Source organism: Lepidochelys olivacea (assembly GCF_965140295.1).
Source record: "Lepidochelys olivacea isolate rLepOli2 genome assembly, chromosome: 1".
Taxonomy (NCBI): Eukaryota; Metazoa; Chordata; order Testudines; family Cheloniidae; genus Lepidochelys; species Lepidochelys olivacea.
The window spans coordinates 142,174,999-142,188,451 of NC_140411.1; the positions used below are offsets into that span (position 1 = coordinate 142,174,999).

Below are 13,453 nucleotides of genomic sequence, written 5' to 3' on the forward strand. Positions count from 1 at the left end.
ATTCATCTGACACAGAAATCAGTTAAGTGTGCAGTGCTAAGTGAGCCAATTGTGTGTACATCTGTGTATATCACACAATATGTAATGAAGCCTTTGCACAATGTGAAGGGAGTCATCTCTGCAACATTCCCCCAATTAGCAGGACAGCAGATGCTCTTCAATGTAGATATCACACTGGATAACAACATGTAGTAGTAAGTCAGGCTGTTTTAAAAAGACCTAGAATTCAAGTAAATTCCTGTAAGCTAAAATATCTATACACCCAATTTATTCAATGAATGCAGTCGAGGAATCTTGAATTAGCATTGCTAAATTATTAGTAAACAATCATTTGTGCAAGTGGTGAGCTCTTAAGAAAAGCATGTCAAAGCAAATCAAAGTACAATGACTGAATGAGTAATGTTTGACATCCCCCGTCTAGAAAAGTTTATAAAGTTACAATGGCTACAGTCTAAAATTTGTAGCATTTGCAATGTGTTACCATCAATGGTCATCAGTCTCTTAAAATCGTGCACGGAACAAGGTATGACTGAAGTACAAAAGAAATAAAACCTACCCAGTGTCATAGCTAGAATCAGCAAAACATACTAGTCAGTTGGGGAAGTCATTCATATTTCTAATGTTGGAATTTTTGCATAAAATGTATTAACTTTACTGTCTGACTACACCAATATTGTATACTCCCACATAATGGTATCAATTTGCCTTATCAGATATGGTGAAGTTGTCTCATGTAACCATTTTTTCCTACTTGGCTCAAAATGTAATTCTTCTGAAGGACTTTTGTGAAAAAAATGAAAATGTTTCAGAAATAGTACAACACTGTATTGCCCCATAAAGCAACGCAGCTTCAACAGTTTACATTCTATTGTGTGTAAGTTTGTTTAAACGTATTTTTCCACATTCAGAAGCAGCATACCTGTTGGACAGTTTGAGCACAAATTGGGCCTAGATATGGACAGAGTCACTTTATCCAATCTCATATTTAAAATATTTACTGTACCTGTAAATTGTTAGCTGTATTGGTTTAAAAAAGAAAACCTTTCTAACTTAACTTTGCTGTTTGGCTTATGCACACCATAAGTTCCTGAAAAACTTAGTTTAATTTTTGAACAACGGAGCAGTGTATGTACATTACCTAAATCCTGTACTTAGCTTTTGGAAACATTCACAGAAGACGACAACTCTATCTGTTGTTGAATCACAGTTATACTAATGAGTACTGCACATTATCCTACATGAGGACTAAACTGTGTACCGAAGTGTATGTCAAAGTTTTTAGGCAAATTTCAGTGTAACAACATTTTACAGTCCCTTGAACTATGGCTTAGGAGTTTCAATAAGTCAAATACTCCTATTATTAAAGGTACTCTAGAAAAATCATGCAGTATATATAGTTTATATCTTGATCTTCCCAAAAGTTGAGTGTTTTCCTTTGTATTTTCACATGCCTATTGAATGCACCAGCTTGCTGAATACATTCCATAAATGAGATTCTAACGTAATTTTATGGGTACTATCACATTGGAGATTACTAAAATGCACAAGACTGGATGACAATAACTTTCTTCTTAAAATTAATTAGAAAGTTTTTCCTGGAAAAGTTACTTGTTTTTACCTTTAGTGTACTTGTAATAAGAAGTCTGAAATAAATCTTTAAAACAAACAACCCTATCATATCTACATTAAGGCTCAAACTATAAATGGGAAATGAACACAATATTGCTTCAGGCCTCAGCATATTATGTATATCGGCCTGCTTGATTTTTGCATAAAGCATAACAATATTGAGGAGTGGTAAACTATGGAGAATAATTGGGATTTTAATAAAAAAAATTACAAGCTTTTTGCCTTAAACAGTTTCAGTTATAAACAGCTTTGTTAGAGAATATGCTCCTCTTATCTAATTTTTTAGATATCTTTAAGCCCACTTTTAGAACCAAGTAAGCCACTCAGTCATTTGTATCAGAAGATAAGAATGTGTTGCTAATCAAGAAATGATATATATGGAAAGTGATGACCCAGAATATTTCTGCATACAGGTCAACCAGTCCTTTAACTAACCCACGCATCTCAATGCAATTATAAGCTACTGCTATGTAATAAATGACATACCTACGCATTACTACACATTTTTAGCAAATGTTGGAAATTGTTACAACTTTTCTAACAATTTATTTACAAATTTATATATACATATATAAGTCAAAAACCCAACTAAATATAAAGCAAAAATAAATACAAAAGATTGTTCTAGGGAAATTACTCAAAAGAGCTGTAAACTCTATTGCACAACCTAAGAAGTCATTGTTTGGAGAGTCCTGAGCTAATATGCTGTCACTAAACAATTCAGGCACTTTCCCCACCCCCACCCCCACCCTTTTTTTTTATTATGTAAGCAATAAACTTTTCAACATATAAACCTCTGGGTATAACAACTCAAGTTCTATTCATAAAATCATGCTTAGAGAAAAAGTATTCAATAAATAAGACTCACTTCAATTTTTCTTTGAGACTTGTTTGCAAAAAGAACCAAAAGGTACCACACTAAAATTTTCAATTGAATACTGTAATTTAAAAGCAATTATTAAAACTGTAAAAAAGTTCTGCAGCATGCCACTACTGAAAAATAGTTATTTTATCGAGACAGTTAGTGTTAGTTCATTTCTCCCATTTTAATTCCTGATAAAGTTGTCAAAAAACAAACCGATGCTCCCTTGCCGTGTTATTGTATGTCTCCACTTAGCACAGTTCAGGTTTCTGTGGCAATGCCTGACTGTTCCTATTAAGAGGAAAAAATTGTTACTTCTAGGTCACAACAGTGGAAAAAACCTCTATTGGCTCATATTTTTATTATTTTAATTTTCACTATACGGTATGTAATAATGCACAAGACTTCTTACTAAAGCGGCCATGCTGCTATAAATAATAAGTAATCAGCTTTGCAAAATTTTACTTGCCAAGGACAAAATGTTTTAAACAGGTAATACTGTAGGGTTTTTTAGTCATTTAGCATCATAGCAAAGAGTAGGCGAGTATGAATCGTGCCCAGACTGGTACATTTTCATGTCAATTTTGCAAGGCTAAAGGAAATCATGCAATGTATGCCAATTTTTTCAAAGTCAGCAGCAGCTCACCCTCTCTGAAAAGCAGGGAACTTATTTATTTACCTTTAAGTGCTTATCCAACTTGGAAAATTCTGGTCAAAAAATATAAATATATACTAAACTGTCAAACTTGGGACCAGAAAAAATACTGGTACAGTACAGTACAAACACTTAAATCTGTTTTTATTCACTCATAGCTAGGCTGTGAACCAGACATGCCAAACCCGCGAAAAACAAATCGAAATTGGGCTTGTTTTTGGCTGAATTGGCTTGTGAGTTGATTGTTGGCTAGTTTTTGGCTTGTAGCTTGTTGGGCTTGTAGCTTGTTGCTTTTTTGTTTTGGATCAGCAAGCAGGGGCAAGACTGGGAGAGAGGGGTGCACAGTGGGCCCACCACAGTCCCAGACTGCATGCCGGGGGGACAGAGTGTTGTGGTTCTCAGGGGACAGGGGAACAGTGTTGTGGTTCTCAGGGATTGGCTTGTTTTGGCCTTGTTTGGGATTAACTTGATTTTTGGCTTATTGTGAAAGTTGGGGTGCTTATTTACCGTGTGAAAGTTGGCAACTGTTGTGAACCCCTTCGTTCACAATACTGATGAGAAGTTACTCAAGCAGCCCCATTAATATCATTTGGACTACTTGTGTGAATAACTGCACACCAGTGCAGGCAGGGAGTTTACCCCTTAGAAGGCACATGGGTCATACAAAAGCAGCAGCTTTAATACCCTCATTAGAAAGAAGCACTCTTAAAACCTGAAAAGTACCTATTCTAGCAAATCAAAGTTTGTTAACGCACTATCCACTGAAAATACTTTGACTAACATGGTGAATAAACAGTAATTTTATTGTTTTGAATGTGTAGATTTATATTTAAGATGAGTTTTGGCTGACATGGAATTTGGTTATCCTTTATATTAATAGCACAATTGTAGTTTATAAAGGGTTCATACATGATTAAAAGATAAGCATATTAGAGATTGTTTAAGTAACTTCTTAACTTGCTAGACTTGAAAACAAACTTTTCATTAACGCTATTAATTATCAACACATTATAAAATGTGACTGGGAATTTTGTTTCAGGTAGAAGCTTCTGGAAAAATAATTTAGATTAAAAAAATTAAAATGGTTTACTTTGAACATCAAAGTATAATTTAAGTGGGGACATTCAATTCTTTTTAAAAAATCAACTTTCAGCAAGAAACACGATAGATTAGCACTTTCTAAAGAATCCATATAAATCATACCAATTGTAACCCATTTTAACAAATATCAACTATTTAACAAATTTACTATATGGGTAGAAATACATGAATTACTGAAACGTAAGAACATGTTGCCATGAAGAGGCTTTCTAAACTGCTAGTTGCACACAGGAAAAAAGGCCACATCATACACTTTAATACAGGATTTATTTTACTTTAACTGGGAGGTATTAATTTTATAACCAATAAAGAAATCGAATATTAAAATGCCTAATTACACTGATCAACAATTCATGCTGTAATCTTTGGCAGCCAGATTTTAAGATTATTTTAATGAATTTTAAACAAGAATTTCTAACATCGAATTATAAAATAGCAATAGGAAATTTACATGGCAGTGACATCTGTTTGCTGTTTATAGTGAAGCAATTGTACATTTGTATTATAATACAAGTTTATAGTTCAGAATGATTCTGTATTCTGAAAATTGATCTTTCAGTCATTTTCTTTTTCCATCTAGCAAGCATGGGTATTTATCAGAGATATTAGAAAGGAATGGTCAGGACTGTCATTGTTTAGTGATGTGAGAAGCATGCCCTGTTCCCTCAGAGAAGTAATGTACTGTCTTTGCAGCGTTATCTACATGACTAAATCATTTGAATCAAGATCATTTGTCTGGCACGTTTAATAATTTGTAATATGGATTAGACACCATGGTTATAAAACAAGAAACGGAGATACATCTTAGACTATGCTAAGACAATTCAAATAGGAGCTTTAGGATGCCATAATAATACTGAGGTACCCTATTTGTTACTGAGCCTTACAATACTCATGACTCCTGACATGATTCTATAAATTGTAACATGATACTTCATCAGGTGCTACAACAGCGTTGTCCTGTGCACCCTACGAAGTTATTACAACATGGATACTCCTAACTGTGTCAGACTGTGCTCTGTCAAAATTACACTAATACCGATGGGAGATCCTACCAGTTCAGGGTACCCCAAAAATTCTCCATTAATTACTACTGCTGTAGCACATGACTTTGCAGAATGCTACCACTCATTTGAGTATTTTAAAAACTAAAAGTTGCACAATTAAGCAAGCTTATAAACAAACAGGAACATATTTCAGATATCCAATTTAAGAACATGGAATGGCCATACTGGGTCAGACCAATGGTCCATCTAGCCCAGTATCCTGTCTTCCAGCAGTGGCTGGTGCCAGATGCATCGGAGGTAGTGAACAGAACAGGGCAATTTTTTGAGTGATTCACTCCATCATCCAGTCCCACCTTCTAGCATGGGTAAAGATTGACAGGAGTTCAGTCTGCCTTTTATGCACAAGGATTGCCTGTAACGTATCCCAGTGCATCTAAGGATGTAAACATGAACATGCATTGTTCTGTATGCTGCTTGTCAATATAGCACTCCAATGTGTATGAATCAGATGGTTTATAAGGTGAATATTTGGCTTGGATCCTTAGGTAATGTACTGAAAAAGAACACATTCATACAATAGAATTTAGTTAGCCAATTGTTTGAAAGGACACACAAAATAGTCTTCAACCAGCTTCTCCACTTATAGATGGAAAATCAGCTTAGTTGAGCTGCAGAAAGGATCGCCCAAACTAAGATTTCAGAAGAGAGGCAAGGTCAGAGGCCACAGCTAACCAAAAGTCTCAGGGTATGTCTACACTTACTGTGGAGTGATGCTGCGGCGATCGATCCACCGGGGGGAGCGGGGGGGGTCAATTTAGCAGGTCTAGTGAAGACCCGCTAAAAATCGATTGCGGATCGCTCTCCCATCAACTCCAGAACTCCACTGGAATGAGAAGCGTAAGGTAAGTCGACAGGAGGGTTTCTCCCGTCGACCCAGCACGGTGTAGACACAGCAATAAGTCCACCTAAGAGATGTCGACATCAGCTACGTTATTCACATAGCTGGAGTTGCATAACTTAGGTTGACTTACCACCATAGTGTAGACCTGCCTCAGTTACCAAGTTTCCAGGAGTGGGGGGGAGGAGGGGAAGAATATCAATTTAGTACTTCAAAGAATATCCGAATATCCATACAAGATAGACAAACAACTCCAAGTGGATTCTGAAATAGAAGCTGATCATTTGGATACTCACATTTTATATATAAAAAAAGTTTAGGGAAAATTAATTTTAATCCAACTCACCTTTTCTTTCCTCAAAAATCCTTCCCTGAATTTATAAGTGGTAAATCCCCTTACACCAGCAGAACGTAGCCGCTGGTACTTAGCCTGAATATATAAACCCTTCTGTACTAAGCCTGATTTATAACTGTGTTGCAATCGACCATCTGTAAAGTTGTTCTGTAGAGGGGAAAAAAAGAAAAAATGGACAAAATGATCGAATTTCAGAACTCTGGTCAAAGAGGTCTTTTGTATTTTATTGTATTCAACTATTTTAAAGTTACAATTACACAATTATACACACAAACTTACAGTACTGAAGTATTATTCATTTATAAATGCATATTCCTCCTCTTTGCCTCCTATTTAATACTTCTCAGACCCGTACTCACTGTTCATAACACAGAACTGCAGTGTGGTACATATTGGCCAGTGGTCCAAAGTAGCTCAAGTTATCTTCATAGAACAGGTTTTGATATCAAAATTATGAGCACTGAAGAGGTTGTATAATGTGGGCAATAAATGAGGTGGAAGGGGAGATACAAGCCCCTTTTGGGGGGGGGGGGGAGGGTGAGTATCTCTCTATATAAGCAGCTGTTCTAATGAGTGAGTAAAATCCTGGCCTTATTAACACACTGACTTCAAAGGAACCAGGACTGCATCCAAGAGCGGTCTCTGGTGCATATGCTGAACGTAAGATATCAAATTAGATAGCATTACCTGGAATCACTTCAGTCTTTAAAACCATAGGAAGAACATCCTAGCCACAGAGCTATGCTTCCTTCACCTCTATATTGGGCTACTGTAAACTCACTTCAAGTAGAACGGAGGGTGAAGGCCACAGAGAAACAGAAATAGAAAGTCAATGGCACTATAAATACTGGAGCGGACAGACAACATATGTAGCAGGAACAGCAGTGTCCACTATAATTAAGTTTGTTTTAAGTTTTCCATTCTCAGGCACTCAGATGCCACACGAAAGGGTGCAATATAAGAATATTAATATAAAAAATTCCAACCTCATTTATTACAGTTTCTCAGGTGGTTTTTGAGCATTTTGTTTGAAATTTGCGAACTTGGTCTTGCCCGAAGGTGATTTTTTTTTTTTTTTTTTTTTAGGAGTTAAGAAAAAATTGTTAAGTCTACTTTTGAATACAAGAGAATGCAAGAGGAAGAACAGAAACCTTCCGCATGTAAAAGTCTTGTAACCCTTCATGAACAACTTTAATTGCTAGAAGAAAGCTGAAATTTGTCATGAAAACAGCCGTCACTGAAAAGTGCTTTTGAGTGTTCTGGTAACATTTGGTAGCAATCTGGCAGAGTTGAAAAAAAAAAATCACATGCTTCACATACACAATATATTTTGTACCAGTTTTTCAGTAAACTTGCAATGTGCAGCTAAAAAAGGCTTGCACAGGAGAGGAGCTCATTTATACAAACTCCTAGAAGTCTTTCTATTTCAAAGACCCTGTATTCATCCATGATATACTGAGAAAGCTGCATTTATCAGGAAAGATGAACACGTCAGTGACCATGGTGAAGCTTACTGGAGTTGGAGGCATAGGATTCTTGGCAGATAGCTGCCAAATACTCAACTTCTCACAGGAGATCAGAATAAGTCCAAACCTGACTGTTCTCAGGATACAATACAACATCATCCTTTATGCAAATATATTGCCATAATATGGGAAACAAATGTTTTTAAAATTCTAAATTAAGCCCGTGAACCTTGGTAAGGTTTAAACCAAGATTCCCCCTAAACTATGTGCATGGGCAGTCTATGCCCCAATTGGCAGGCATCTTGCATTGAGCAGGGGAGTTCTTCAATCAGGAGGCATCTGCCTCCTACCATGAGAGGAGGCCCCAAGGCTTTCCCACAGCCATCACTACTGTTTCCAGCTTGGGAGAAAGCTACTGAGGCTTCCCTCTCCTTCCACACCGTCTGGTCTTCATTCTAGCAGGAGTGGTTAGGAAGATGATTCCAAGGCTATCCCCCTGCATGTCTCTCTCTATGGAAATAAGCAAATAATGGATACAGAGAGTAAGAGGAAGGAATGGGAGTGGGGCTGCTGCTGTCATAGGTTCTATGTTTGAACTAAGGAAATCATTTGACACACACAAAAGCGGAGAAAAAAACAAAAAGACAACACTGATGAAGAGTATAGTCAATTGTAGATAAACCTAACCAGAAGCTTAATTATGTATTTGGCAATCTGGCACTGTGATAGCAGACACATTAGAAATACCAAAGATAGATAGGTTTCAGAGTAACAGCCATGTTAGTCTGTATTCGCAAAAAGAAAAGGAGTACTTGTGGCACCTTAGAGACTAACCAATTTATTTGAGCATGAGCTTTCGTAGCTCACGAAAGCTCATGCTCAAATAAATTGGTTAGTCTCTAAGGTGCCACAAGTACTCCTTTTCTTTTTGCAAAGATAGATAGTAATGGGTTTTGGTCCTACCTACTGCTACGTTCAGTATCACATTCCACAAAACCAAAGTGTAGCTTATTCCAAATTACTAACACTCCTCAAAGACAAATTTATGCAATTTAAACAGATTCTGCTACAAAATTACTCCACTGCTCCAAGTTATTTGGAAAATCTTAAGATGTTTCAGTTTGAAACACAAAACAATCTAAGGTTCTAAATTTCATTTAATAATCAATGTAAAACTATTTTACAAAGATTGATAATATTGTTTGTTTCTGAAACCATCACTTCAAAAATGAAGTAACATTGATTTTCAAAATATTTTATTTTTAATAGCAGAGACTATATACCAAATAATATTAACATCTATGCTATCCCACCATACAACCATGACTGTAGAACATGGTTAATTAAATCATCGGAATTCTAGGATAATGATTTTATTTAAATGATAAACATACCAGGTGGGTTTACTGATTGCCCTCATCCCTTGGGTGCATTATGAATCACTAAGTCAAAGGAAGAGCTTTTTAAACCTAAAAACTTTCGGTATCCCATAAAAAAAAACTGCTCCTCTAGAGTTTGTTACTCTTTTCATAAAGTATTTTGAACAAAATACTTCTGCTTAGACTCAACAGAACTTGTTTCATACACAAGGAAAAAGATTCACCTAAGTCTTTTGGTTGATCAAGATATATTAACATTAGAAAGCAGTCAAACTACCATCTCAGGTATACTGAACGCACTCCACCTTCAACAACATAAGAAAATATTATATGCAAGACAAGGGAAAATTCAATGCAAAAAATAAGTTGATGAAATTTTAGGTCAAAAAATCAATATCCTTTTTCCCATACCAACCATAATCCATTGCTTTTCATACATGCAAAACATAGTGCTGCTGCATATGCTGTTTATCCAAAGTGATACTGAAGCACAAGGGAAGATATTATTATGAATGCAACAGTGGCTTAAAGCTCACCTTTATGTTCCCCCAATCCTAAGCAGAATTCCAAGTTGACATGAATTAAGACTGACTTCAGGCTGCTTTAAGTTACATCAAGTGCCAACAGACCAAAGGGTTTCATATGGCAGGCAGGGAATCAACCCTGATGTAACAGAACCATCTACTTCCCCTGTGCTGGTAAATAGACAGGAGGTGCTGACACAGGTGCCATTATGGTAATGTGTACACCAAAGGATCCCAAAATAATATTCTCTGTAATGTAATTTTAGTGTAAGACTACTTTTTTAACCTGTTAACTAAAGTAATAACTAAAAAAGGCTAATTTTATAACACTATGAACTTTATCTTGAGGAAAGTTTGTTTTTCTTTTAATCTGGTGGGACTTGTTGGCTAAGTGCATTTAGTAATAGGCTACGGAGAAAGACACCACTAGCCAGGATGGGAGAGCCTGAAAGTCATTTCTATCTAATGGTTCCATTAAGTATAGTTAAGAATAAGAAAGTCTGAAATTTGAATTTAGGCTTTGGTGCCAACTACCTGTATATACTTGATCATAATAATTCTGCCTCAATTTCCCTATGTGTAAAATGATGATAATAATGCCTACCTACTTTACACAAGTTTTCTTTAAAAAAAAAAAATCCTTGCAGTGACCTTGTAAATATCAAGCTTTTTCGGTGGCTTATCTGAAGTGTGTTTTGTGGAAAAGGTGGATTAACTGTGATCACTCCTCCACCATTCACATGGCTCATGGAGAAAAGGGATATTCTGGACCATGAGTCAGTGACCTAATTGCCTTATACCAAGGCCACTTTAAACTAGAAGAGGTTGACCCAGATTTGATCAGCGTTTTCCTATTATGAATGAACCTAATTGGGCCCATGCACAGCATGCCACTCACAACAGGAAGGAAGAGATACAAGTAATCTTTGTTTTACATTTAATTGACTTTGACCCCAGGGTGCCTTTTTCTGTCAGGACACATTGGGAAGCCTCTGCAATACCCCAGAATCGGGTGATTTTGCTGACTCTCTTACATCTTGTGGTTCCTGTAAACAAAACCTAAAAGGAATACTTATCAGATAGAATGAGAAAATATAAAACATAAGAAGATTACTGTTTGGGATTCATTATATCGATTTAAGGCAATTTTACATGAAAAATGCAAACAGAATGCAGTAGAAGTGCAACTAAAAAGGGCGATTTTTTTCTTAAACTTGGAGAATACTTTGAATTTCTCATGTAGCATTATGACAGCTACAACATTCCACCAGGCTTAATTTCAAAAAAATTTCAGTGGAACAGTATCCTAACAAAATAATGAAATTAGGAGTGAATATATTCATGTAAGGTGTTTCCTCATAGGCAGATTTGACAGATTTTGATTTCTGTTTGTTTTTTAATAAATTGACAGATAGCAATGTTTATTTACGCTTTTTTTTTAAATTATTTAAATTTTCACAGTTGTGGGAAGTTATGGAGAAGGTCAGGCAATAGTTATTTAATGACAGTAGATGGTGATTCAAAAAGTTAAAGCTTTAACTGTTGAAACACAAATTGTCAACATCACATGTCAAAAAATACAAAGTAAATATCCTTAAATCAAATTCTGAAGCAACATTTCTCTTACTTTGCCTATCTGTGAATGTCTATTCTTATGGATAGAAATTTGTGTTGGTTTGTTTGCATATGGTAAAATCAATGTTTACCAACATTTACTGATAAAAACCCTAATATCTTCCCAAGTCTACTTATTGGTCAGATGTTTTAGTAACTCCCATTTTTTCTGCAATTTTGATTCTAACATTTGCTTTTTAAGGTTATTTTTCCTCTTCTATTGTCCAACACTAGCCCCATGATCTTGCCACTCTCTCCTTCCTTGCCCAACTCTCCTTTCAACCTTACTGTTTTGCCATTCTGTTTGCCCTCTCCCTTAATAATGTTATTTAAAATTACACCCTGGAAAAAAAAGTCAGCTCTCTTACCAACCTGGGAGACCCCAAATTCTAGTAACATAGGGTATGTCTACACAACCCGCCAGATCAGCGGGCAGCGATCAATCCAGCGGGGGTCAATTTATCGCGTCTAGTCTAGACATGATAAATCAGCCCAAGTGTTCTCCTGTCGACTCCTGTACTCCACTGCCGCGAGAGGTGTGGGTGGAGTCGACGGGGGAGCAGCAGCAGCCATCTCACCGCGGTGAAGACACCACAGTATGTCGATCTAAGTACATCAACTTCAGCTACATCCATTCACGTAGTTGAAGTTGCATAATAGATCGATCCCCTCCCCCTCAGTGTAGACCAGGGCTTAGGCTTCCAAAATATGATAGCACTCCAGCTGTTACAGGAGGGTTTGGGGACTTGGGGAGGGAAAGGAGTGGAATTTTCAGACATCCAGTTCTGACATAACTCCCCTCCTACTGAAGTCAAGGTAACCCCCCATTACTTCAATGGGAACAAAGTTCAGCCAATGCTGACCATTTTTGAAAATCTCACCACTAACATGTCTGTTTAGGGCAACATGCCTAAATCACAACACCACAGCCTGAAATGAAACCTTATGCATACACTTGGCAAGAGTCAATCAATACCTTAAAGGGTCTTCTGAAGGGTCTTGGATTTTCCAGGTGTCCTCCAAATGGTCTGTGAGTAAAAATGTCATTTGTTTTTGCAGCATAATAAGAATTCTAGAAAAATGGCACAGATAGTTTATCAATGTTAAAAACAATCGTTTCAAAGAAACAGAATTTTTAGATGAAGCTAATTTGTACTGTACTTTTTTGGCCTAAGATTATAACTGTGATGGATTAAGTCAGTGAAATTGCAGCAGTGCGTTGCCTATTGAACTGGAGTATAAGTTGCAGAGACTTATTTCAGATTACAGAGTAGTAGCCGTGTTAGTCTGTATTTGCAAACAGAAAAGGAGTACTTGTGGCACCTTAGAGACTAACAAATTTATTTGAGCATAAGCTTTCGTGAGCTACAGCTCACTTCATCGGATATGTCCCCTGAATAGATATGTGGACACAGTTGGCAATGGATTGACAGAGCCAGAAGATTACCCAGAAGTCACCTACTACAGGACAGGCCCAACAAAGAAAATAACAGAATGCCACTAGCCATCACCTTCTGCCCCCAACTAAAACCTCTCCAACACATCATCAAGGATCTACAACCTATCCTGAAGGATGACCCATCACTCTCACAGATCTTGGGAGACAGGCCAGTCCTTGCTTACAGACAGCCCCCCAACCTGAAGCAAATACTCACCAGCAACCACACACCACACAACAGAACCACTAACCCAGGAACCTATCCTTGCAACAAAGCCCGTTGCCAACTGTGTCCACGTATCTATTCAGGGGACACCATCATAGGGCCTAATCACATCAACCACACTATCAGAGGCTTGTTCACCTGCACATCTACCAATGTGATATGTGCCAGCAATGCCCCTCTGCCATGTACAGTGGCCAAACTGGACAGTCTCTACGTAAAAGAATAAATGGACACAAATCAGACGTCAAGAATTATAACATTCAAAAACCAGTCGGAGAACACTTCAATCTCTCTGGTCA

General features: G+C 36.9%; 1 protein-coding gene across 9 annotated transcripts in view; it reads right to left on the bottom strand.

The window, feature by feature from the left end:
- Positions 1 to 2,521: 2,521 nt before the first annotated feature.
- Positions 2,522 to 13,453, bottom strand: part of BCLAF3 (BCLAF1 and THRAP3 family member 3) — a 54,598-nt gene continuing 43,666 nt past the window's right edge. For 5 of the 9 annotated variants that reach the window (XM_084626327.1, XM_084626326.1, XM_084626325.1 and 2 more), the window contains 3 exons: positions 12,467 to 12,562; positions 6,499 to 6,654; positions 2,522 to 2,782 (listed from right to left, as the gene is read on the bottom strand). In XM_084626327.1, the coding sequence (XP_084482453.1) occupies positions 2,753 to 2,782; positions 6,499 to 6,654; positions 12,467 to 12,562 (282 nt within the window). In that variant the 3' untranslated portion in view covers positions 2,522 to 2,752. The other 4 variants (XR_014711334.1, XM_084626332.1, XM_084626331.1 and 1 more) reach the window with 4 other exon arrangements.